The 23,649-nt window shown below is 34.1% G+C and overlaps 1 protein-coding gene across 3 annotated transcripts in view; it reads left to right on the forward strand.

Moving 5' to 3' along the window:
- Nucleotides 1–23,649, forward strand: part of LOC111511853 (xaa-Pro aminopeptidase ApepP) — a 296,974-nt gene that overhangs the window by 218,295 nt on the left and 55,030 nt on the right. The window contains exons 1-2 of one of the 3 annotated variants that reach the window (XM_074179513.1): nt 76–190; nt 20,479–20,696. In XM_074179513.1, the coding sequence (XP_074035614.1) occupies nt 91–190; nt 20,479–20,696 (318 nt within the window). In that variant the 5' untranslated portion in view covers nt 76–90. Of the gene's footprint in view, nt 1–75; nt 191–1,155; nt 1,759–20,478; nt 20,697–23,649 lie in introns of those variants that run through there. The other 2 variants (XM_074179526.1, XM_074179519.1) reach the window with 2 other exon arrangements.

The following is a 23,649-nucleotide window of genomic DNA, read 5'->3' on the forward strand; positions in this document are numbered from 1 at the left end:
TGGTGGACTAAGGAGGGCTCTTATTTTAAAAATGTTGAAAAGTCTATTTTAGTTATGGTGAGATTTGTTAAAACTGCATACACGTGACTGATGAATCAGGAAAGGAATCGTATTTCGTGTAAAAAATGTTTTATTTGTAAATTGCAAAGCGCTTTCGGCTGTTACGCCATCATCAGTGCGATACCTGCAAGTAAGTAATATTTAATGATATTTATTTTAATTTTAGATTGAACTTTAAATTCTTTTAATTATTGTAGAAATACTTACTTGTCAAGTATATACAAGAAGATCCTGCTGTCTTAAGGTATAACAACTTTAGTAAAAATCACTCTGAGTGGACATGAACATGAATATCACAATAAGCAAACATTTGCACAAAATGTGAATATTTTTGTTTGAATATTTTTAAAATTATTTTTATAGAAAACCATCTAAAACGTGTCTAGTACGAGGAGGAAAAGGAAGTAAAAATTTGACATTGACACAAAGTCTTCAACTATTACAGAACATATTTGACAAATGATATATTTGGTGACCACAGTACGAGTAGTTTTCCAAAGTGAGAAACATTCAATTGGGATTTTGAGAAATGTTGAATTTGAAATAGGGCCGAAAAATGTTTGTACTGTATCTGCAGAGTAGGGAGGGTGAGTGTAAACTCACAGCACTTAGGGTTTTCCATTATGAGAACTTAGCAGCACCTGCATGTTTTATATAGGACAAACTGGAAGAACGTTCAAAGACCGCATAAAAGAACACATATACTATCCATGTGGTTTCGGATGGGTAGTATCATCGTATTACAACCAAATTACAGAAACATTATTGAATTATACTCTTAAGTCTTCAATTTGAATTACTTCATCTTTTGTTTTCTAATATGTAATGATAATGATTTATAATAGTGTTCCCTAGATAACTGCGAATATAAAAGGATATTTGTATGAAACCTGTTTCATACCTACTTTTTACATAACTTGAAATGATACGGGCAAACGACTTGTACAAATTTACTTGACGTAAATTTATGTTGCATTTAAAACAATCAATAAATTACTCTACTCTAGCCTAAGCAAATAATGGTGAAGAAGCCAAATTCGATAAATAAAGCAAGAAATAAGTTTCTGCAGCCTACTGGAGTGGGAAAATAATCTGGACCTAATAAGATCTGTAACCTCTTTTCACTTCTACATTCCTTTCGTACTTGTTACTACTCACGGACGGTATTTCAACCCTTTAAGGGTGCGTTTTTGTTCCTTTGCTTATACGTGGTTATAACAAGATCCGAAACACATTAATTTATTTTAGGAATCCATTCAGTAGTTGCCAATAGTATGTTAGAGTTTAGGGAGGGCGATCAAGTTTACGAAGGGTAGATTGACATGCTACAGTTTCTGTTATCCTGTCAAATTTTAGCCGTTCGCTCCAGTTTTAGGCTCCCAGGCTTCATTTTCTATCTGCTTTTATTGGACTCAAGTTTATTTTGATGAATTCAGTTTTACTGTCATTGAAACTCAGTTGATAAAAAATGTGGTACTGTAAGTCACATCCAATAAATCATATTTATTAACAGATGATCCTGTCAATGTCACAGCTGGAAGATACATACACCAACACGCCGCATGGACGGGTATTTGACTCAAAAGTCGGTAGTTCAAAATTAATAAACGGGTGACAATTTTACTACCCGCTCATAGTCAAGAAATGAATGCAAATAGTGAATCCTATTTTTTTTTGCAATGGATGTTATCGAGCCAGGTATGTATAATTAATATTGCATACTTATTTGAGATTATGATGCTTGGTATAGTAGAAGTAACCGGTATTGTGCATAGTTAGAGCTGTCGGCGATCTCAAAGGCCAAAAAACGAATACAAAGAAATGAAGCCGTGTAGGTGGACTTGGCGGTTCGTATTGGATGATTTTTACTAACCGAGTTTTATGATTGGCTGAAGAATAATGAAATTGAATTTGAAGTCATCTTACGGTGACGAATAGAATGCGAGGATGGTTATGAGAGTCGTATTTTCAATATTCAGTTCAGGAACTGATCGCGATTTGAGTGTTGAAGTTCGATATTGGTGCAGTTTTGATTACTTGAAATTTTTGTTATCTGTTTGAAATGTGGCGTCCTTGGAGAAGTACCAATAGTAATAACAAGTGTGATAACAGCGCAGAGTTTTTCCTGTGTAGTGATAGCGATGGCGAACATTGCGAAAAAAAGATACCAGTGAATAAGATTCGAATGCATTGGAATATTGAAAGACAGAGTATGTTTCAATGTATATGAGAATCTAAATCTCAAGTTTGGTTTCGAGGGAAACAAACTATTGAAGCAACATCAGATTTGACCGAAATTCCTTTCTCAACTGTACGTAAAATAGTCAAAAACAAACCTTATGAACGTAAGACGCGATGTGATACGGGTTCACCAAAACCTTTAGATGTTCATCCAATGAAATTAAAAAAAAACAATATACGACTGTTACAAAAGCAATGAGATTCCTACAACTGAAATCATAAGGAAGAACTTGAATACTTTTGGCGGATCATTCAGATAAAGCAAGAAAAGGATGAGACCCAGAACCGAACCTTGTGGTACACCTGATGAATTATTCTCAATATGCGTAGTATTTCCTTGGAGTTTTACTAACTGCGTCCTGCGCGTTAGATAACTATAAAGCCAGTTATATGACAATCCTCTAAAGCCATAGCACTGAAGTTTAAATAATAGTGTTTCATGGTTCACGCAGTCGAACGCTTTTGAGAAATCACAAAATACTGCCCCAATAGATTCTTTATTATTTAAACCAATATATACATCTTCCAGAAAATAGAAGATTGTATCGCCTGTGTTTTTATGGCTTTGGAATCCATATTGAGATTCGCATAGTATTCAACAACGTATTCAGCCAAGCCAGCGTAGAAATACGCAACATATGGAAACCCATCATCAAGCGAAAAATGACCATCTCCTGCCAAAACGGTCATCTCCCACGGAACCAGTGAAGCGGAAAATGGAAAGCGGGGATAAGTGAAAGTACTCGATCGACCTATAAATAGTCATCTCTCGGAGGAATCAGTCCAGTCATCACCCGAAGACGATTGTAGATACTAACAATCGAAACGTCGTGAACTAACGTGACTTGGAATCTCTCCACTTTTTCTTTTTATTTTATTTTTTCATTTCTTTATTTTTATTCAATTGTTCTATTTTTACTTGTATTTTATTTCACTATTATTTCATTTCAGGTTTATTTTGGTTAATATAATTGTTATTTTCAGCTATTCATTTTCAATTCTTCTTTTTTAGTAGTTTCAGGGATTTCAAATCATTTTATATAGTAGACAATGGAAGTCCGAACTACTGAAATTCATCATGAAACATTATCAATCACCTTCAAACAATCGCATAGTATGTTATAATTACTTAAGAAGTTAAGCATTCTCTTTTCAACCAGTTTTTCACTTTTTTGAGATTGTCGGAAGCAATGATATAGGCCGGAAGTTTGATGGATCATTCATTTCACCACCTTTATGAAGCGGAATGACAATCGCTAGTTTCTGAAATCTGTCAGAATGAAATGATTCATTAATGAGCAGGTGATCATAATTGAACAGGTACCTTAGGTAGAGGTTAAGGTATTTTTTTTTGGGGTAGCCTCAATTATAGCTACTTGTAGTATATAAATATTAATGTAAGAACAACTTAAAGTATTCAAATCACTTGAAAAAGCTACTGTGCTAGCGAAACATGTTGTGATATATTTTTCAAATAAAATTTGTGGAAATCAAATCGTGAGGTGCAGTTTTTGAAATTATATGTGAAAAGCTTAAAAATGTTCCTGTCCCATGAACAATTTTCCCTTAGCAGAGTAGAAAGCCAAGGATTCCGTCATATCTGTATTTTAATAACAATATTGTATGTATGAGCATGGTATTGTAGTTTTTTTTCAAAATGTATTGGAATATAAAACGATCAATAAAACATTTCAGAAGCAGCGTCAAAAGAATTTAGCGCTTATCTCTTGTATTTCTATTGAATCAATGAATCAAAAAGCTACGAATTTAAAACGTTTTGATACCAAAAAAAGTCAAGATTGATTCTTTTATGACTGAAAATTTGTGCGATATGAGCAATCAACTTCTTACTGAATTTCTAAAATTACTTCCAGATCAATGTAAATCTGATAAGGAGTATACACTCTGTCCGTAAAATATGGAACAAATTCATTTTTAGCTAAACAGGTCATTTTAAGAAATAATCCTGAAACACGTCGATTTTTTATGTTAATTTACCGTATTTTAAAATAATAATCTAATATACAGGGTGAATTTCGTTCGAGTAATGACGTCACCGTAATTTTTTTTAAATGGAACTCCCCCATTTTGTCTCAATTTTCGGATTACTCTAGCTGAGCTGATTCCAAAAATGTATCACATGTTGATTCCAATTGGTACAGGGTGGACAAAAATACAGTAGTTGTGTGTGTGCTAATAAAGTAACGCGTAACATTCTTTATTAGGTAAATTAACAATATTATCAACTTAACATAGCGGTCTAGCGAACAGCATATTCTGTCCGCTAGACTTATTGTCTAGCGGACAGAATATGCTGGAATACATGATTTTATATTAAATATTCGAACTGCAGCCCTTGCTGTATTTGACAGTAATATTGTTTATTTCTGTTCGAATTTTCACTTGTACATCTTCAATATTTGCTGGTTTCGTTTTATAAATAACATTCTTCAAATGGCCCCACACAAAATAATCCAAAGGATTTAAATCTGGTGACCTCGCTGGCCATTCAGTGGGTCCCCGTCTACCAATCCACCTGTTCGGAAAAATTTCATCTACGTACTTTCTAACATCTACAGCATAATGTGAAGGTGCACCATCCTGTTGAAACCATAAACTTTCATCAAAACCTCCAGGATTACGTCTGCTGGGAAATAAATTACGTAAAGTAGGTATGAGATACCCCCTTAAAAACTCAAGGTACTTTGCCCCGTTTAAATTACCTTCGATAAAGTAGGGTCCAATGACCCGTACAATTCCAGCCCATACATTTACCTTTTGAGGGTATTGTGTAAGATGCTCACGCATCCAGTGGGGGTTTTCTTTTGCCCAGTATCTACAATTCTGACGGTTAACCTCACCATTTAACGTGAAAGTGGACTCTTTAGAAAAAATAATGTTTTGTATCAAGAGAGGGTCTCGGTGACATTTATCCATCATTTCTTCGCAAAATTGGAGTCGTCTATCGGGATCATGTTCGTTTAATTCTTGCACAAGTTTGATTTTATAAGGATGTCATTTTTCAAGCTTCAATAGTTTGTATACCGTTGTTTTGCCAACACCGATTTCGCGACTAACTTTACGAACAGAAGTGTGCGCATCTTCTTCAAAACTCAGTAAAACATCTAATGATGTATCAGCATTTGCAGGGGGACGACCTGATTTGCGTACATTTGCAACCGTACCAGTTTCTCGAAATTTCGTTTCCAGCTTACTGACTGTTGAACGCGTTATAGGTCTTTCTGGATATTTATCATTAAACAAATTGCACACTTCCATCTGAGTTGGCGATCTGTCTCCATACCCAATCATCATAAGTATTTCAATTATTTGTTTTACACTTAACTTCATTTCTACTTCCAATTAAATCTAAGCAATCATTCGAATATTCACGAATACCAAAAATATTGTAGTACTAAACTGTCACTGAACATCAATAAATTACTAAACAAATAATGATATTTCATAAAAAACTAGACGACTATGTTTTTTATAAATGTAGATTAGAAATAATTTCTTTCATATTCTGTCTGCTAGACCACAAATACCAAACATGTTTGGAAACAGCTCATTTTTATTACTCTAAACATGTAGCAAACTACGGGGTGTTACATTTAAACCAATTGCCGCTAGACAATAAGTATTTTTGATAATATTGTTAATTTACCTAATAAAGAATGTTACGCGTTACTTTATTAGCACACACACAACTACTGTATTTTTGTCCACCCTGTACCAATTGGAATCAACATGTGATACATTTTTGGAATCAGCTCAGCTAGAGTAATCCGAAAATTGAAACAAAATGGGGGTGTTCCATTTAAAAAAAATGACGGTGACGTCATTACTCGAACGTAATTCACCCTGTATATTAGATTATTATTTTAAAATACGGTAAATTAACATAAAAAATCGACGTGTTTCAGGAGTATTTCTTAAAATGACCTGTTTAGCTAAAAATGAATTTGTTCCATACTTTACGGACACAGTGTATATATGTTACGGTAAAAGTACATAATTCGGTAAATGTATACAATTACCGGTAATTGTATACATTTACCGGAGTCTTTGGTAAAAGTAGGAAATAATCTTAAAACACCTTCTATTTTCTACTTTTACCGGTAATTGTATACAATCGCCAGAGGAGCTTGGTGAAAGTAAGAAATTCACATTTCAACGATAGACACGCAAGCGCAGTGTTACCACGCAGTTGTTTACCACGTGCATGTATGTCGTCTCAGTCGCTTGCTATTTCTTGGAAAGTGTTCGTATCCTTTTAGCGAGTTATCTTTGTGTTTTGTTTTCCTACGTTTTTCGTTTTGTGAACTGTAAATTACATTATTCTGGATCTAATGAAATTACAGAGAGACAAGATTCTGTAGCAATTAAACGGGCACATACTAAGGAAGGTCTTGAAGAGCAAGCGAAGAAAATGCTTAAAACATCAAATGTAAGATTTCCCCCCGGAAATGTAGGTGATATGGTAAAATTAAGAGTACCCGATGTTGACAGGGCAAGAAGTGATTGTATAAATGTTTTGGCTGTTATTATGTGTGTTCAAAATGAGTTGTATGAATTGGGTACTAAAGAAGGGCGACTGCCACAGATGTATGGCAGAACTCAATTTACACTCTGCAAAGAATCATTCATTTCTCTAGATATGGTTCCTTCCTTACTCTAGATATGGTTTCTTACTTTTACCGCTGTACCTTGGTTATTGTATACAATTGCCGGTAAAAGTAGATAATTGAGAATAATTTCGTACATTTACCAGTGACTTTAGTGATTGTATACAATTACCGGTGATTGTATACAATCACCAATTATGTACTTTTACCGTAACATATACATGCTTTACAATTTAGAAAAATTACGCGTCGTAAATGATACTACTGAACGGGGAATTCAATTGATGGAATCATCTATCGGAGTTTAAGTTATAATGAGGAACAGAAACAATACTTATTGGAATTTGTAGCAATGCATAGAAAATTATTTTTCTAATAAGCAAATATTATTGTTACCACCGACTCAGAAATGGAGGAAAAAAAAATTATGTAATTCTAACGATTTATACCCGTACTTTGAAGTTTATACAGTGCATTTCTTTAATGTCCCCCCTTTTATTTTTTGAACGGGTCAACTAAAAAATTCGAAAATTGGGATAATGAAATTAATGCATGAATACTTTATTTCGAAGTGAAATTGACAGATGAAACTTTCAAGATGGCGACTGGGAGGCATCTGGGGGTCTTGTGACCCTCCTTTCCATTTAAAATCCGCCATTCCGTCATAACTCTAATTGTGGAATATTTAATAATTTCCTGAAGACAAACACATTAATATCGATATTTCTAGAAATATTTCTATTCATCTGCCATATGGCAATTCCAACAACCCGACAAAAAATGTCAGTACGATAATGAACACCATCATTAAGTTAGAATATTCTCATTTAGTTTTCGGTTTTAGTAGTAGAAAGGTAGGTACCACGTCAACAATCTATCAATATGGGGAAACCATATTGTAGGACATTTATTTACTGATCAAAATTCAACCGGGAGAATGTATTTGAATATGCTGGAAACTACTGTTAACCCTCTCATCACTGAAATCGTAGAAGCGAATCCTAATGAATTCGATATGTATATTCTATTCCAACAAGATGGAGCACCACCACATACTCCAGATAAGTAAGAAACTATTTGGGTACTACTTTTTCCGGTCGTTGGATTGGCCGTCGAGGTCTTACAGAATGGCCAGCCCGCTCGCCAGATTTGACACCCCTGGACTTTTTTTATGGGGCTATTCGAAGCAAAAGGTGTACGAAACTGAACCTGCTTCAAGATTGGATATACGGCAGAGAATAATGAATATTTGTAGAGATATTGATATTACTGCTGCTGCTCATATGAAGCAGCAGCAGTAATATGAACTGACCTGAAGCTTATTAGCTCATATTATGTAGTTAAATGTCAATGTATTCAGGCAATTATTAAACGTTCCGCCATTTTGTAGTAGTTGAAGATATTGACATTATATTCTAGGGTTGTGAAGAATTTGTCGGGAGCTTCAAAATTATGTGTCACAAAACCCCCCTTTCTATTTAATGTTTTTTCCCAGATGGCCGAGTCACAATCTTGAAAGTTTGATCTGTCAATTTCACTTCAAAATTAAGTATTCATGCATTAATTTCATTTTCCCAAATTTCAATTTTTGAATTGACCCACTCAAAAATAAACGGGGGAGGGGGACATTAAAGAAATGCACTGTATTTATTCACTAAATAGAAAGTATAGTCTACAAATAACAATTTGTTACAACGTCTATTGTAAATGATTGAAAATTTCCAATTTCAAGAAAATTTTGTTTCAATTAACATTCACCTTTCCAGCTATACTTACTTAGTTAATCTGTCTTTTACGTTTGGAGTTTTTCCTGAAAAACTGAAAATTGGTAAAGTTGTACCAGTTCATAAGAAATCTGACGCTCATCTTTTAGAAAATTACAGGCCTATCACTGTACCCTCTGGTTTTTCAAAAATCTTTGAGTATGCATACTTAGAGAGATTAATGAATTTTGTTGAGAGTCATAAAACTATTTCTTCTTCTCAACACGGATTCCAATCTAGAAAATCCACCATAACTGCCAACTCAGCATTCTATGAGAAAATCTTGGAAAGTATCGAATGCGGCGAATGCCCTGTTGGGATATTCTGTGATCTCAGTAGGGCATTTGACTGCGTCGACCACATGATCCTGTTAAAAAAAATGTATTCATACGGCATTAGGGGTAATGCCTTCAATTGGATTGAGTCCTTTACTAAAAACAGAAGACAGTTTGTCTCATTTACCGATCACCAGCGTATATTCAAATCTGGAACTCAAACTCTGGAAATTGGGGTCCCTCAAGGTTCTGTTTTGGCACCTTTATTATTTATATTATATTGTAATGATATGAATACTGCAGTCGCTGAGTATACATGCATTATGTATGCGGATGATACGTCATTATTAGTGTCTGATAAATGCGACATTTCTTTGAAGGAGAAGTGTAACCGGTCACTAAATAATTTAGTTTTACGGTACAATTCCAATTCTCTGTTTTTTAACTCTGAGAAAACCTTTTCTATTCGATTTCACCATCGACAAAAAACTTGTTATGACATCAAAATAAATGCCAACAACAGGATACTTTCTAATGTCACTGAATGTAAATTTCTAGGGCTTACATTAGACCACTGTCTGAACTGGAAAGGACATTGTAGCCAACTTACCTCCAAATTATCATCTACCACATATTTAATGAGAAACCTCAAAATGAGTTTAACCAGTGATCAAATACTGAATTATTACCATGCTCATGTAAAATCGCGAATTAGATATGGCATTTGTCTCTGGGGTGGTTCTTCATCAGCGCAAAGTGTTTTTGTCGCACAAAAAAAAAATTTCCGAATCTTGGCAGGAGTTGAACCTCAAACATCATGTAGAGATCTTTTCAAGCAATACAAAATATTAACTCTTCCGGATATATTTATATTTGAATTGTGTGTTTATATTTATATAAATCAATCAAAGTTCCAACGACATACCTCCTATCATAGTATTGACACAAGAAATCGTAATAATTTCTATGTGAAACCCTATAAATACAACCTAACTGGCCGGTCCCCTTTTTACTTGGGATTGAAAATGTTCAACAAGTTACCTTCTTTTCTCAGAGAAATTGGCAGAATCCATGTTTTTAAATTCAATTTGAAAATGTTTTTATTGAATTATAGTTTTTATACCGTGCAAGAATTTTTTAATGTGACTGTATGATCTTCTTGATTGTATTCATTCATATAACTGACTATTCCAATACATGTTCATGTCTTATGGAAAATAAATATTATTATTATTATTATTATTACTATACAATTCAAAAACTGTAGATTGGAGAGCGTTTGCTCATGACATACTTATTCTTTCTAAAATAAAATTAATACCGAAAACTCGAGTTGAAACCGAAAAAATTTTTTCCCGTGTTTACTTATATGTGAAACACCCAAATTTTCCATACACATTTTTGAAAGGAATTCTCATTTTTATTTATTATTTTCATTATCGGATACAACAGTAATTACCATGGTTGATCGTAAGACCAAGACACTAGGCTTATGGTATGAGAAATAAGATACATATGTTTTAGAATGAAAATTAGGAAGATATCTAGAGAAAAGTATGGCGCGCGTAAAGAAGTTTTACTTCAAAAACTGTGATACACAGAGTCTCTGGATTTTTCGAAGTTTAGCAAGCTATAATTTTTCATAAACCAATTTTGAGAGAGCGGATTTTTCTTTCGTTTTCATTCCTAGTTATGCAATGATTATTCAAACAGAAGTTTTTGCAAGATTAGCGAGTGATAGTTATGTAGAAAAAACTTTTTTTTGACTTTCTTCTCTTACATCTTAATACAAAAATGTTGAAAACTTCCGAAGGAAAAAAGAGAGCAATTACTTGAGTTCATAATCAACTCTTTACAAATATGTGTAGAGATCATGCATAGAAGTTACATTTAGATACAGACTGGAAGGAAAAACCCCTTAGAAACAACTATAGTCCGTTCATAATTTGTCGATAGCACAAAATGAGGGCCCAAGTCATAAAACGGTCGTAAAACTCGTAAAATCATAGGTGGAGGTTCCTGAGGTGTTTATTCATTAAATATAAAGCTTCAGTTTATATTCGAAACTTGCCTTGAAAGGGTGAAGTTGTTACGAACGAAAATAATTTTTGGTTCAGTACATTTTTCAATCGCATTTAATTTACGGCTCGTTGGTGTTTCGGCGTCTACGGCAGTAATTAACGTCTCTAATATTTATTTTGCGAATTTTGTGCAGTGCGTGAGTAACTTTTTTTCATATTCCTACAAACATATACGTACCTTTCGTTCCTGCTTGTTTTGTTAGATTGCTTGCGATGGCTTCATCATCATCATCAACATCATCAAGTTTTACACCGGTACTGTTGCGTACAGTCAGTAAGTCTGTCTATTCACCAAGAGAGAAGACTATTGTTTTGAACGTTCACGATGCTCTTGTTTCTCAGAATCCCACAAACAGTGTTTAGAACATAATCAAGAGTTGTGCCAACATGACGGTCGTAGGGGAGTCAACAATATATAGGTTCCTATCAGAAAGAAAAAAAAAGGTATAGCTAACCCAAATACAAACGAATACTTAAAGAGGGGAGAAAACCTATTGAAATTGATGAATTTGCCAAAAATGGTATTCGAAGGAAAATTCACGAATTTTTTTACAAAAAAGAAATACCCAACTTAAACAAAATTTTACAAGAAGTTAGAGACGACCCCGATTTGCCTCATGTCGGACGAACCAAATTGTGGCAAGTTTTAAAAGAATTAAATTTCCGGTGGGGGAAACCAGACCGAAAATCACTTTTGATTGACCGGGAAGAGATAATATGTTGGAGAAGAAAGTATCTAAGATCTATACGAAAATTTCGGGCTGAAAGAAGGCCAATTTACTATCAGGACGAAACGTGGGTAAACGCAGGTCATACTCTCACAAAAATTTGGACAGATAAAAATATATCAAGCTCCAGGCAAGCCTTTATGGAAGGTTGGTCTACTGGTATTTCCCCACCCTCTGGTAAAGGCAGTAGATTAATAGTTTCTCACATTGGCAGTGAAAAAGGATTTGCTAAGCATGGTTTGTTGGAATTTGAATCCAAAAGCACAAAACACTATCACGAGGAGATGACAGCTGATGTTCTCGAAGAGTATTTTGAGCAGATGATTGAACATGTACCACCAAACTCAATTATAGTATTAGATAATGCACCTTATCATTCACGACTAGTTGAAAGACTTCCAACGACTGCGTGGAAGAAACAGGATATCATTGACTGGCTGCGGAATAAGTCCCTGCCTTACGAAGATGAAATGGTTAAAGCAGAACTTTTAAAAATTGCCCGGCAACACAAATCTAAGTTCAAGAAATACGTAGTTGACAAAATGGCGGAAAGACGAAACATCACAGTCCTTAGACTTCCACCCTACCACTGCGAATTAAATCCAATTGAACTCATTTGGGCACAAATGAAAAGCGATGTGGCTAGAAAAAATACGTCATATAAAATACAAGCTGTACGTGAATTGTGATATGAGTCTTTACAACATATTACAGAACAAAATTGGCGAGATGCAGTAAGACATGCAATAGAAGAAGAACAAAAAATGTGGGATCTTGACAATATAATTGATGCGACTGTAGAGACACAACCGCTAATTATTAACCTGCAAGACGACTCGGATTCCGAAGATGATCCTGTTTATTTTGAATTTGAATAGTTTTGTAAGTAATCGTAGTTTATATCATTTAAAAATAGGTATTAATTAAATAAATGTATCTTTTACAAATTGCAAGTAACTTATTATTTTTGAATGAAATAAAGAAATTTTTTTAAAATAAAAATACAGTTTACAGTACCTACAGTTTAAGAATATTAATATATTTATTTATTTAAAGTAACTAATGTTTTAATCATATACTCTACGACACTGGTCACTCATTTCCACTCAAAATACCTACATAATCGGATTAAAAGTTTTATAGCTGTATTGTATTTCTTCAGATACAAGGTGGGTTAGTCGAAAACATCTTAAACTGCCAGTTTTAGTTTGGTTTTTGTTATTATATCATATTAGCTGTCCTCTCTGTATTTCAGTTCTCTAATGAGGGTCAAACTTGCAGTGAGCTATCAACAAATTATGAACGGACTATACTCTCATATTAGCATTGCAATTCATGAAAAAAAATACTTTAGAAACAATTACTACAGACTTTCATGACGAAATAGGTATACGTACCTACCTAAGTAGGCCTAAAAGGATAAGGGCAATGTACCTCTTTTAACCTCTACCCTCCTTATATATTTGTCTGTGCCCACGGCCACTACCTGTGCCCTTCAAGGATGATTAACCCTTAAGCCCTTGAAGTTCGTTGTGTTCTCAAAGAGCGTTTGTGAAGGGTGGTCTGACTTACTGCGCATTCTGCGATCCTGACACGTTTTGGCTATTCGCTCCAATTTTCAGTCCTCTATTATCGAATTTCTTTCTTCTCTAAAAGGTGGTGAACAGGTACGGCTCCAGAAAGGCAGTCTTTCATATCGTAAACTTGCACAGGAGCCTCTTAGGATGCAGGGTTTGGGTACGCCGGACGGTAGGGCGACGAGAAAAGAAATTGGAAACACCAGTTAGCTACGAACAATTAAAGCTAGATGACAGTAATATGGCTTCTGATTTTGAGTATCTAAAACAAAATATGCGGGTGCAAGACCCCGTGGAATGCACAGTTCTTTGAAAACCCAAAGCAATCTTCTACCATTCGATACTCTGCCATTTCCGTACCACACTCTCTAGAAAAAATACCGCCCGTTTTCTTCAACACCTGAAAAAACTAACCTCACAATGAGAACGAATATTCAACAAGTGAAACGCGCGGCGCCCTCCATTTCCCTCCTACCTAACCTTGAACTTACTACCGATGTGTGTGGCAGAAGTTCGCTAAGAGATGGCGCGGTGACGTAAAGTCGCTTTTAGTTGAATTAACCGAAATGAACTATGGATCCGTTACAAACTGCAAATATATCCAAATATTTTGGTACTGGATGCCATACTCTCAAGACCAAACTTGGAAAGTATTTTTGGGTGATGAGCAGATCGGAAAAGTACTCTTATAACACAATTTTTTCCTATATTTCGATGAAATGTATCATCATCTTCAAGGACAGGCTACAGAAAGTTATATAATTGGAGTACATTTTTTGAAAGTTCACAAAAAAGGTTAAGACATACTGTTGGTGAGGATGGCCGTGTCAAAAAAGTTGTTAAATGTGTATAAATAATACATGTCCATATAATCAAACAAGTATAGTCGAAGTAAACGATATTGTGCAGTCTTAAAAGTGGCGGCACTCTCAATGGCCAAAAAAACCAATACAAATAAATGAACCGGCAGCGAACTGGTTCATGTGGCCTGTAGAATTGGCGGTTCGTATTGGATTAATTTTAGTAACCGTGTTTTATGATTGCATGAAAAGTTACAAAATTTAATTTGAAGTATTGTTAGGGTGACGAATATGAATTGGGAATGCGAGGATGGTTATCGCCGTCGTGTTCAGTTCAGGAACTGATCGCGATTTGAGTGTTGAAATTCGATATTGGAGCAGTTATAACTAGTTAAAATTTTTTGTTATATGTTTGAAATGTGGCGTCCCTGGACAAGTACTAATAGTAATATCGAGTGTGATAACAACGCAGACTTTTTCCTGTGTAGTGATTCCAATAGTGATGTTGAACAATTCGGAAAAAGGGATACCAGTGAATGAGATTCGGATACATTTGAATAATGAAACAGAAAGACTATGTTTCAATGTATATAAGAATCTACATCTCAAGTGTGGTTTCGAGGGAAACAAACTCTTACAAGCAACAACAGATTTGACTGAAATTCCTTCCTCAACTGTACGTAGAATAGTCAAAAACAAACCTTGTGAATGCAAGACGCGATGTGATACAGGATTACCAAAACCTTTACGTATTCTACTAATAAAATCATTGAAAAAAACAGTATACGACTGTTACAAAAACAATGCGATTCCTACAACTGAAATTATAAGAAGGAAATTGAATACTTTCGGCCATAACGTAAGCTGCTGTGACAAAACTCTTCAGACTTGGATAAAGAAACTAGGATTTAGATTCAAAATAATAAACAAACGTCAAGCAGTTATGGAAAGCAGAAAAAAGTGGAATTGCGTAATAAATACTCAGACAAGTACAACGGCAAATTTCATATTTGGACGAAACTTGGTATGACACCCACGACTCAGTTACGAAATGATGAACTGATGGTTCGAGAATGTGTACGCCTAACATGCCTGCGAACAAAGGATCGCGACTAATCATTGTGCTTTGCGGAGGAAGTAAAGAACGGGTTCCGAATTTTTTGAAATGATGTGGAAAAAACTTGAGGACTACAATGTTCATTGTTATAAGAACATGGAAGCTAATATTTTCGAGGAATAGTTTGAAAACGCATTGATCCCAATTTTGTATGCGAATAGTGTAATAGTTCTTGACAATGCTTCTTATCATTCGCGACAGCTCATCAAAGTACCGAATAAAAATTCGAGGAAAGATGAAATAAAAAGATTTTCATTGGATAACAATTTGTATTTTGAAGATTACTATCCCAAAAATGAACTACTTGAAGTTTTACAGACAAAAACAATTGAAAAAGTGTTTGTAGAAAAGTGTCACATATTCAGTTTAACATTACAGAGAAGAAGTATGAAAAACTTATTTTATTTAAACTTTTAAAGAAATATTTCACTGATATTTCTCATTGAGTTACTTATATAACAGCAGATGTCTCTGATCACACTTGCACCATAATAGTTCTCTTTTGTTCCATAGTTTTATCATCTACAAACAAACACAATTTTACAAACTGAATCACATGACAGCTGTCATTGTCAATTACTTGTTGTCTCTCTCTTTGTTCTTCTACCACATGGCTTTTACCGGTAATCCATAATTTTGAAACGAATAACGATTTTTAATAAATTTTAATTCAAAAATCTTCTTCATATCCAGTGAGGAGTCAACCTATTTTGATGTAGTGACTTGTTTTATTGTATTGACATGTTTCAATTGTTTAAATGTTACATTTTTTTCGACACGGTCATCCTCATTAACGGGAAGTTTGAAATCTTTCATGATAATTTTTATATTGTACTACCATCATACGAATTTGTAGCTTTTCCTTGAGGATGATAATATATAATATAGAATTATTGAAATAACTGGTGTTATAAGAGTTCACTTCCGTTCTGCATGTGGATGAATAATAATATAAGCCAAGACATTGATCTCTAAATCTTCAGTTCTAACAGATCTCGTATGATGACGATGCTTTATAGTAGAAGGAAATGACCCAGTTCGCAATTTTTCTACAACTCTCGAAAAAGTCATTCGTGACGGAATGGGTCTGTCTGGAAAACGTTCTTGGTATAGACGTTGTGCTTGACGGCAGTTTTTCTGACATTCCCCAAAAATTAACAATTAACTAAACGCGAAAGGCATACTGGAGTTTTCGCACAAAGAACACAGTTACTGTTTTGCAAAGAATCACTGAATCGAACTGACAAGTAGATACAATTCAACAACATGTGTTACTATGGCATCAACAAGCATAAGCTACTTGATGAAATTGTGCAATATAAAGCAATTCACCCTCAAGTTAGTCACATTCTCAAGAATTTCAATATTATATTCAACTGATATCGATATCGTATCGTAGAGGTGAGAATAATGGTTTGTATTCAGTAGCAGTCAAGTTCAATTTAATAAAAGATATAGACTGGATTCGTGTACGAGTAAATAAGTTTTTTTGAAACTTTACATTTAAGGAAAAGTGCAATAACTCAACAACGCCGTAACCGAATTTCAAAAACCAAACATGAAATGATATCAGAATTTAACGTAGCATCTGAATATGTAATGATATACATGGCGTTCTATTTTAAAAAATGGAATTTTGGTCTGTAGCACCTACACCAAACACCCTGTATATTTAAAAATTATATCAAAATATAGCTCTCATGAACTCCTAAAACTTTTGTATGAAACATTTTTGTGTATCTTCTTCAACAAACCAGATATTGCCTGTCACATGAAATGTGGGACACCCGGTATATATATATATATATATATATATATATATATATATATATATATAGAATAGATAAGTTCTTTTTGTTTTGATGTTTTAGTTTCTCAGATATGATGTTTATACTTTCGTTGACTGGTCTGTTGAAGTACATGTTTTTTATGTCGAACGAGAACAGTTCAGTGTTCGGGCTGATATTTGTCGTAGAGATTCTGTCTGTGAGTTCCATTGAATTTTTGATGCGGTGGTCGTTGTTCCTGTTGATTTTGTTTTTCAGTTCGTCGGCTATGATTTTTGAAATTTTTTATGAAGGTGCTTTGGCGAAATTGATAAACGGTCTTATAGGTTTATTTTCCTTATATAGCCCACCAGAGAACATCAAACTCATAAAACAAGTCAACAAGGGAAACCGCATAGACATTTGGGAAAACCTGAACATCCATTAATTTAACAGTCATAAATCAATTATCGAGGAACAAGTACAAATCAAAACACAACAAGACCTCATATTCAATATATTAAACAAAACTATATACATTCCTAGAGAAGATCTAACACAAAAAAGAGTACCTGATATAGTACAAATACAGGCAAATTTACCTAAACTACCTGAAATACCTGAGTTGAGACGCTCTGGCCGTATAAAGAGGCAGACGACAGGATGACAAGTTCAGTTTGAGGAGTGCCTAGAAGATGACAGTACTACCAACTGTCGAAAGCGCTCGCAGATAATTAATAGAAGATATAAAGCTTCAAATCCTTTTTGTAAAATTTAATATTGAAATACTGAAAATAAAGGAAAATTAGTTGCATCATTCAAAAAAAAAATATAAGTTACATATTTAATAATATGCGAGTGCTTTCGACAGCTGGTCGTGCTATCATCATCATGGCTCTACTCAAACAGTCGTGAGGTAATTTGGCTTGAAATCTTTTAATTTTCATTTCTTTTTTATCGTTTAATTTTCAATTATTGCTTGTAATTTATTTTATTATAATTCCATTTCAAGGTTTTTTGCTTAATATAATTGTTGTTTTCCACTATTTATTTTAATTTTATTGATCTTTCTGGGATTTCAAATCATTTTATATCATATAAGACAATGGAAGTTCGACCTAATGGAATTCACCATGAAACATTGTCAACCACCGTCAAACATAGAATGTACCGTTTCATTATTTCATTCCTCAGACCGGTCCTGACTCCAACTGAAAGTAACATTGTTACAAGAACTATGGCAGACAGCAGATGAAATCGATCGGCGTTGGTGTCATCTTTCAGCTGTTACATTGACAGGATTAACTGCATATTTTATTAACTAAGTTCAAATGACAATAAACTGAATTCATCAAAGTAAACGTGAGTCCAACCACAAAAAAGCAGATAAAACAAAAAATCAGATAGAACAAAAAAGGCGTGGGAGCCTGAAACTGGAGCGAACGGCCAAAATTTGACAGGATAACAGAAACCGTGGCATGTCAATCTACCCTTCGTAAATTTGATCGCCTTCCCTAAACACTAACATACTATTGGCAACTACTGAATGGATTTGTAAAATAAATTAATGTGTTTGCGATCCTGTTATACCTAACCACGTGTAAGCAAAGGAATAAAAACGCACCCTTGAAGGGTTGAAATAACGTCCGTGAGTAGTAACAAGCACGAAAGGAGTGTAGAGGTGGAAAGAGGTTACGGCTCTCATTAGGTCTAAATTATTTTCTCTATCCTGCAAGAACTTAATTCATGTTTTATTTATCAAATTTGGCTTATTTACCAGTATTTGCTCATGCTTCACTAGAGTTATTTATAGAACATTTTGAATACAATGTAAATTTACGTCAAGTTATGAATGATCAGTTCAATCTGTTTTACCCACATTACAATTTGTGTGACCATATCATTTAAAGAACCGGAAAAAGTAGATATAAAACTAATTTCATACAAATATTTATTGTATTTCCAGTAACTTTCGGCTTGATTATGTGAGCGACTGGAGAAATGTACAGAAAAATGGATTAACGGGTATCTCAGTCAAAAAATAAAATGGAAGCTTAGCTTTACTTAATAATAATAACAATAATAATAATAATATTTATTTTTCATTAGACACAGATGACATGTATTGGAATCGTCAAAGTATACATAAAAGCCATGACACAAAATTCACACAACACCGTTGTTATTAGAACAACAATAACAAAAATAAAATAAAATACAGCACAGGTGCACTTACATATTACGAATCGTAAAATTCTTGCAAATTATAAAAACATTTCTCAATCAAATAACTCTTCACCAAGTTACTGAGTTTATTGGGGTTTGTTATATCTTTTTTCACTACTAACCTGAGAAATTGCTATTATTTACTCCATTCCCCTAAAGAGAATTAATATTTCTCACCCTTAGTAAATGATGATAATAAAAAAACACCTAGGTAAATAATGAGAACAATTCTATAATTTTAAAGATATAACTTAATTATCAACTAGAAATAGGAAATTGAACATTGGAAATACGCTTTTAATTCTTCAAAATGACATCTAAATTTGAATTAAAACCGTATTTGGCAAACTGGCAGCAATAGTAATCATTGTACAGTGTTTGATTGTCATGGAAACGCCGGCAAACGTTTTCATGGCCTAAGTATATGTTGCGCGCTTATCATCAACATCGACTATCTCAATAGTCCAGACAAAATAGACGAAAAAGAAGGCTGAGTTCGCAAGAGTTTGCAACAAGCTGAATTTTTTTGTACAGACTTCAAATACATCATCATAAATGAAATGTCAAAAGTCCCCATCGATTCCACTTATGGGTTTTTTTTAGTCGAGGTCAAAGGTCACAAGTATTTGTTTTTCGCGAGATTCGGATGAAGTTTGTGGATTATTGAATTCTCTACAAAAATGGTATCGATACTCTCCTCCTTAAAAAGCAACGTTCTCGAGCTATCGCCATTTTACACCGTAGGAAAGTCGAAGAGTCGTATTTCCAATGCACATGCACACATTTCCACTATATCTGTGTGTTATGTTTAAAATAAGTTTTTCCGGTAACCAGCTGTCGCACCCCTACGAACGACAACTCTTAAAAGTTTATGTACGTAAAACTCCGATATTAGTGTACTTTGGTTTATGCCCTGTTTCTAAAGAATGTTGTGCTGAATGTACATGATTTCTTATTGACTTTTATATCACTTTCATTTAGAATTCTGGGTGTTGATCCAAATGATCAAAGTTAGAATATTGAGATGTAGATTTATAAAAAAATTGATATGTGAATTTCTTTGATTTTATTAGAATTTGTATTACTTATACTAATACCGAGAGATCCCGTTAACACACTCTCTTGTACATTTCTGTTGTGGCTAAAAAATATACACTTATGTATAAAAAATATTCCGGAGGAAATGATAACTCACTGATTCAACTCTCTTTTTCAGGTTGCACTTTGGTTTTATGTTACTCGGAATTAGAACGGGAGAAACAGAGGGGAGAATTGAGGAAAGCTTGTTCTAAATTCGGACATGCAGTTCAGCCAATTCGCAGAGTCAATACAACAATGCGGTTACAACAACTCCGGGAGAAGATGACTTCTGAAGTTATTTTAGGTGCGCCAGCAATACAGGCATATCTTGTTACATCGAGCGATGAGCATCAGGTAAACCTCTTTGATTAACAAGAAATTCGTTGAGAAAATGACATCAATTTTTACTCAGTGACTATGCGGTTCTAGTTATGACCTACCTTTTTGTTACACCCTATACAGGCTAATTCACGGTGGATGGCACATTAGACGTTTCTGGTGAACCAGACAACGGATCACTTTGAAAATTTAATGGAGGGCATATTCGGACATTCTCTAGCCAACTAAAATATTTTCGACAATGCGGTGTTGCCGCTTCTATTAGAAAGCAGTAGCAACTTTGATTTTTCAAATGGAACACTCTGTATATAATATTATTTTTGGAATCTCCAACAATTGCCCGACAACTTTTCTTGATATTTCCCTATACCTATCTGTTACCGTTTTCGAAATAAAAATTAATTTCAATTTTTTTCTTCGAAAATCATGACGTCTAAAAATGCCGATATCTTTTAGTTAAGAAGTACTATGATATCGAAATTTGGTTTGGAGTTAGGTGATACTTGGACACTTCCCACACGTCAGCCTAATCTCCGTTACTTCAATACAGGGTGGTAAAAAATACAGTTTTTCCGTTTGCTTGAAAATGTTGCTGAAATTTGATTATTTTAAATGGATACCCTGTATATTATTGAAAATTCGGAAAGCTGCTGAAATTTGCTTTCTTTCTATGTATATCATACCTATACCTAACTAGTCAAGTTACGGACTTATGAACATTTATTTGTGAAAATGTCCCTTCAGAATGGTATTTCCATTCGGTATTTGGTAAGCAGGCCATGATTACTATTTGACAGTAGCGTTGTGACATTCTCCTAATAATATCGACATTTTCGTCACTTCAGAAGTTGCAAATACCTTCAAAACGATGGAACAAAACTATTCAAACGAAGTTCTTATGAATTTGTTTATTATTTTTGGACAGTGTGACAAAATTATCAGCAGAACATGTAGAAAGTTCAATGAAATGTATCCGAATCTACCGCCAATGAACCTCAAGAAATTTATACGAATTTAGAACAATTTCAATATCAGTTTTTTATCGATCTTTTTTTGGGTAATGGTTACCTTCCACAATCTGAAAAAATATAAAAATTATAATGGAGAACTTTATACAAGTGTAGAAGGGCAAACTTTTTAGTTTACCCCGATAAGTTACTGCGTAAAAATCAAAGTATTTTTCACAAAGAAAAATCTTCTATTTATCAGTAACTTGTCGTATTTCACAATTTTGCCTATCAAAAAAATATTAAGAAATTATACTTATCTTTTACGTTTCGGAGGCCAAAATCTGCCTCCATCTTCAGAAATGGATAAAAATTCGAATAAATATGCAGTTATTCCTTTTTTGAGAGCTTATTTCTTGAAGAAAACTTTGGATAGTGGCGAAATGGCAACAAACTGATATCGGAGAGTACCTTGTATTACATCGAATATTTCAGTTGTCAACCAACAACATTGACATAATTTCATATTTCAAAACTTCTTTGACATCTGTCGAAGAAGTAAAGAAATAAGCTCTCAAAAAAGGAATAACTGCATATTTATTCGAATTTTTATCCATTTCTGAAGACGGAGGCAGATTTTGGCCTCCGAAACGTAAAAGATAAGTATAATTTCTTAATATTTTTTTGATAGGCAAAATTGTGAAATACGACAAGTTACTGATAAATAGAAGATTTTTCTTTGTGAAAAATACTTTGATTTTTACGCAGTAACTTATCGGGATAAACTAAAAAGTTTGCCCTTCTACACTTGTATAAAGTTCTCCATTATAATTTTTATATTTTTTCAGATTGTGGAAGGTAACCATTACCCAAAAAAAGGTCGATAAAAAACTGATTTTTTCCTCCACAAAAAATGACTTTCGTTAAATTTCAATATGTTTGGATAAACTTTAAAAAAGCACCAAGAAACTTGAAATTGGAAATATTGATATGAATAATTATAAAAAAGTAAAACAATCATGTGGAATATTTCAAAATATGTTCGAATCGCTGGCCGTTCACTTCCAAGCACTTTAAAATGCGGGTGTTGACTGCTTTCGTGGTGGCAGATCTGATTTCATTGGGATCCAAATCTTCAAATGTTTGGGCAATCCTTTCTAACAATTCATCTCTCGAACGCACGGATATTTTGTAAACTTTTTCTTTAAACATTCCCCACAAATAAAAATCTAATGGATTAAGATCGGGTGATCTCGCTGGCCAATTCCATGGTCCCAAGCGCCTCATCCACCGATCGTCAAATAGTCTATCCAGTTCTGCGCTCTCTTCTCTTGTGCAATGTGCAGGAGTTCCGTCTAGTTGGTACCAACAGTTTCGATAATCTTCGAGTGGCAGATTATCCACGAAACTGTCTACAGTATTCTCCAAAATATTCAGGTAGCTTCTGGATGTTAATGACTCCTCGTATATCACGTACCTCAATTTGTTGTCCATCAACATGCAGAAGACATTAAAACTAAATTTTTCTTGAAATCCGGCTTCTTTTGTGACGTGAGGATTTTCACTGGACCAATAATGACGATTTTTTCTATTGAAAATCCCTTCTCTCGAAAATTTCGATTCATCAGTCCAAATAATTTTATTTAAAAAAAGTGGATCTTCTTGAATGCGTGTCAACAACATTTCACAAAATTCTACTCTCTGTTGAGGATCTTGAGGCTTCATTGCTTGAATTTTGGTGAATTTATAATCATGCATTTTATGTCTTCGCAAGATTCTTTGAACCGATGAATATTTTATACCCAAATCTTCTTCAGCGAATCGATGACTCGGGAAATGCGTGAAAATATGCTAAGACATTAATCTGGTTGTCTTCGAAAGTTACGGGTCGAGGCAAGTTTCTTGGTGCTTTTAAAGTTGATCCAAATGCATTGAAATTGTTCTGAATTCGTATAAATTTCTTGAGGTTCATTGGCGGTAGATTCGGATACATTTCATTGAACTTTCTACATGTTCTGCTG

This window comes from Leptinotarsa decemlineata, unplaced genomic scaffold, assembly GCF_025532065.1.
Source record: "Leptinotarsa decemlineata unplaced genomic scaffold, Ldec_3_MD MMD2_P_RNA_scaffold_14, whole genome shotgun sequence".
NCBI lineage: Eukaryota > Metazoa > Arthropoda > Insecta > Coleoptera > Chrysomelidae > Leptinotarsa > Leptinotarsa decemlineata.